Source organism: Brachyistius frenatus, unplaced genomic scaffold (assembly GCF_029030835.1).
Source record: "Brachyistius frenatus isolate BFR_SWC_R1_liver_20210118 unplaced genomic scaffold, ASM2903083v1 Contig_632, whole genome shotgun sequence".
In the NCBI taxonomy this organism is placed as follows: Eukaryota; Metazoa; Chordata; class Actinopteri; family Embiotocidae; genus Brachyistius; species Brachyistius frenatus.
The window spans coordinates 1,166-5,826 of NW_027211231.1; the positions used below are offsets into that span (position 1 = coordinate 1,166).

Below are 4,661 nucleotides of genomic sequence, written 5' to 3' on the forward strand. Positions count from 1 at the left end.
GAATTATGATTTTATATTAATAAGATGTGACAGTAAACCTTCCTGCTGCTTTGAATTATGATTTTATATTAATAAGATGTGACAGTAAACCTTCCTGCTGCTTCCTGTTACACTTTTAACTCTCCACCAAACAACGTGACTGGACTTCAGTAAAGTTGTGTCGGACCAGAACCCTGCAGCAGCTGCGCTGGTTTGAAGTCCACTTGTGATGTGTTTGTGTTTCCAGGAGCCCCCCCGGCCCGCTCCGGCCCGGCCCGGCCCGTGTCACTTTGAGGTCCGACAGTTCCTGGACTGTGCCACCAACCAGACCGACCTGACTCTGTGCGAAGGCTTCAACGAGGCGCTCAAACAGTGCAAGTCCTCCCACGGTGAGTCTGGTGACGGATGGAGTCCCGTCATGTCGCACCGCTCATCATCAGTGTATATTTGAGGTGTTCACCATTCTGTCTGTTGCTGTGCAGGTGTGACATCACTGGTGTGACATCACTGGTGTGACATCACTGGTGTGACGGACGGGGCCGGCTGTCATTAATGACACATCTGTAGACATGACCCGTGTGAACGGTGTACGTCAGGCAGTGAACAGAGGCGGTGGCTCTGTTGGAGGACGGACTGAAATGTACGAAATGTTTTTGGTAAAATGTTCAGAGACCTTTCATAAATATCTGCTGCTTCACATCACTCAGCACCTGCTGTCATGTCTTCTTCTTGAATACTGTCTTTGTGAGGAGTGAAGAGGAGCAGCAGTGGAGCTCCAGCTGGGTTCTCCACAGACATACACCAAGATACGTCCTATTATTAGTAGTAGTAGTAGTATAATTGTTATTATTATTATTAATAATATTAAATTATATTCTGAGACGAAACAAACCTGTCTGTGAAATTATGTATGTATTATCTGGAACGTCCTCCCTCCATGTGTTCTGGTAATAACTGATCTATTAGAGCCCGGCTCCAAAGAAACATCATTAAATTACAACAATTTCATATCAGAATCATTCTGTGGACGATGTGAAGTGGAAGAAAGCCTTTTATCAAATGAGAACTTAATTACTAATAAAGTTAAAGAAGTTTCTTTTAAACTCATTCATAAATTTGATCCAGTTAAAAAGTATATTAAGAAAAAAACGTAAGACATTGATGTAAAGTTTTTGTGATGAGTGTCCAGAGACTGTTTTTATTTTGGGAAAGATTTTCTGTCAAAACCTTCATTACTGAAAATATAGATGAAAGATTTACCTTATTTTATTGTTTGGTCTCCTGAATAAACAGAAAAACACTCGTGTGTACTTCGTAAGTCTGATTATTATAATCCATATTTATAAATGTAAAAATACAGGGAAGAAGTTGTATCACCTTCAACAAAGAGTTCAAACAATATATTCCCTCAATTCAACGATCTGAAGCAAAAAGCAACTAAAACTATCAAACTGCACGACTGAAGATTTCTGTATAAATGTTGATCCGCTGCAGCGTCACAATTTATTCTTTTTATCTTCCTTTGTTCTTCTGGTAAACTGATATAAATTCAATAAAGCATCAAAAGAAAACAACTCTGTAGAGATCTGACAGGAATCACATTTTTGGATCCGGATTATAAAAATCACATTTCAGTTTCTTTGCTGTTCAAACTTTCAGAAATCATTCAGGATGTGATGAACATCAGGGCTGAACAGAGCTTTATATGCCCATACGTCACAGGTTCCCGCCCCTCGAAGCTGCGTCACCTTCAACTACGTCAGGTTCTACTTTCAAAATAAAAGCGTAAGTAGAATTCTGCTTGCAACGTTCAGTAGGAAGTACAGCTTTGACGTTCAGAAGTTTTCTTGTTGGTGATTCAGAACAACTGCAGTATTTGTTATGTTGTGTTTTCCAGGATTAAAATACGACTCTAGTTGATATAATACCTTTTTAAGACCGCTTAGCACGTTCACCCTTCTGAATTACAATACAGTAATGTCATCCATCAGTATGTTAATGGTCAAAGTTTAGCTGAACTCCAACACCGCCTTTATTTTGAAAGTTACAACCGGAAGAGATCGGTACCGTGCCGTTCCCGGTCATCGGTCTCCGTCATCGGTCCCCGTCCCCGGACAGACTCGGGAGAGACCTCGGACAGAAACATGCCTTTCATCGAGCTGCAGACCAACCTGCCGGCCGGCGCCTTCTCCGACGACTTCGTCAGAAAGCTGAGCTCCAGCGCCGCAGAGGCTCTCGGGAAACCGGAAGACGTGAGTGACACCTCCAGCTTTTAGCTGCTCGATTTCCGCGTGCTCTTCCACCTGTGCGCGTGAATGTTGGCTGACACTGTGCGCGTGAATCCAGCGGGAAGTTCTGCAGCTTCACACAGGAACACTTCAAAACCAGAACACTTCTAGAACCTGATTCAGTGGACAGAGGCGGCTTTTCTGATTGGCTGCTGAAGACAAATCTGCACTCTGATTGGCTGCGAGGTCGCCATTCATTTGTATTAACCAGGCGGTGACTAAAGGTGACTGACATGTGACTGACAGATGACTGACAGGTGACTGAAAGGTGACTAAAGGTGACTGACATGTGACTGACAGATGACTGACAGGTGACTGAAAGGTGACTAAAGGTCACTGACAGGTGACTGACACCTTTTTTATATTCTCATCTCATTCCTCCTCCTCTTACACCTCTTCCTCCTCCACCTTCTTCTCCACTTCCTCCTCCTCCTCTTCTTCCTCTTCCTCCACCTCCTTCTCCACCTCTTCCACCTCCTTATCTGCTTCCTCCTCCTCATCATCATCATCCTACTTCTCTTCTTCCACCTCCTCCTCCTCATCCTCCTCTTCTTCCTCTTCTTCCTCTTTCTCATCCTCCTTTTCCACCTCTTCTACCTCCTCCTCCACTTCCTCCTCCTCTTCTTCCACACCCTCCTCCTCCTCACCCTCTTCCTCCTCATCCTCCTCTTCTTCCTCTTCCTCCACCTCCTTCTCCACCTCTTCCACCCCCTTCTCCACTTCCTCCTCCTCCTCCTCTTCCTCTTCTTCCTCCTCCTCCTCCTCTTCTTCCTCCTTATCCACCTCTTCCACCTCCTTCTCCTCTTCATCCTCCTCTTCTTCCTCTTCCTCATCCTCTTCCTCCACCTCCTTCTCCACCTCTTCCACCTCCTTCTCCACTTCCTCCTCCTCTTCCTCCTTATCCACCTCCTTCTCCACTTCCTTCTCATCCTCCTCTTCTTCCTCATCCTCTTCTTCCACCTCCTTCTCCACTTCCTCCTCCTCCTCCTCCTCTTCTTCCTCTTCCTCCTTATCCAACTCCTTCTCCACTTCCTTCTCTTCCTCCTCTCCTTCCTCATCCTCCTCTTCTTCCTCATCCTCTTCTTCCTCCTCTTCTTCCTCCTCCTTCTCATCCTCTTCTTCCTCCTCCTCTTCCTCCTCCTCTTGCTCCTCCTCTTGCTCCTCCTCCTCCTCCTCCTCCTCCAGAGGATGAACGTGGTGGTGAAGCCTGGGCTGCTGATGCTCATGTCAGGCTCCTCCTCCCCGTGTGTGATGCTGAGTGTGTCGGCCATCGCTGTGACCGACACCGCTGACAAGAACAAGGAGCACAGCGCCAAGATGTTTGAGTTTCTGACCCGGCAGCTCGGCCTGACTGAAGACAGGTGAGTTCTACCTGTATGACCGAACCTCTCACCTGGTCCTGGTCCTGGTCTTGGTCCTAGTTCCGGTCCTGGTCCTGATCTTAGTTCCACGTGTATGTTGATCATGAATGCAGTGATTTACAGTAGGTCACTGATTGACAGCTCTGTTGTGATTGACAGGATCGTTGTTGTGTTCCACGAGCTGCAGCCTCACCAGGTCGGTAAGAAGGGAACCGTCATGAGCTTCCTGTGAACGACTCGTCTCATTCCGCAAAGAAGAAGAAGAAGAAGGGAAGAAGTCAAGAGCCTTTCGTTTCTGCCTTTTAGGTTTCTATCTTTTAAGTTTCTACCTTTTAGGTTTCTACCTTTTAGGTTTCTATCTTTTAGGTTTCTATCTTTTAAGTTTCTACCTTTTAGGTTTCTACCTTTTAGGTTTCTATCTTTTAGGTTTCTACCTTTTAGGTTTCTATCTTTTAAGTTTCTACCTTTTAGGTTTCTATCTTTTAGGTTTCTACCTTTTAGGTTTCTACCTTTTAGGTTTCTATCTTTTAAGTTTCTACCTTTTAGGTTTCTATCTTTTAGGTTTCTACCTTTTAGGTTTCTATCTTTTAGTTTTCTATCTTCCAGTTTTCTATATTCTAGTTCAATCATATAGATATGAATCATAGATATGGATCATAGATATGGATCATATCGATCTGAATCATAGATACGGATCATATCGATATGGATCACATAGATATGAATCATATAGATATGAATCATAGATATGGATCATATAGATATGGAACATATATATGGACCATATAGATATGAATCATAGATATGGATCATATAGATATGGATTATAGATATGAATCATAGATATGGATCGTATAGATATGGATCATATAGCTATGGAACATATATATGGATCATATAGATATGGATCATATAGATATGAATCATAGATATGGATCATATAGATATGGATTATAGATATGGATCATATAGATATGGCAGACTGGAAGCAGATGTTTACATTTGGATGAAATAAAGACAGTTTGTTAACATG

At 43.5% G+C, this 4,661-nt stretch overlaps 1 protein-coding gene across 1 annotated transcript; it reads left to right on the forward strand.

The window, feature by feature from the left end:
* Positions 1-1,670: 1,670 nt before the first annotated feature.
* On the forward strand, positions 1,671-4,661 carry ddt (D-dopachrome tautomerase). Its single transcript, XM_069688566.1, has 4 exons — positions 1,671-1,764; positions 2,024-2,231; positions 3,453-3,628; positions 3,788-4,661. Exons 1-4 carry the CDS (start codon positions 1,685-1,687, stop codon positions 3,858-3,860), a joined length of 537 nt encoding a protein of 178 aa, XP_069544667.1. The 5' UTR covers positions 1,671-1,684; the 3' UTR covers positions 3,861-4,661.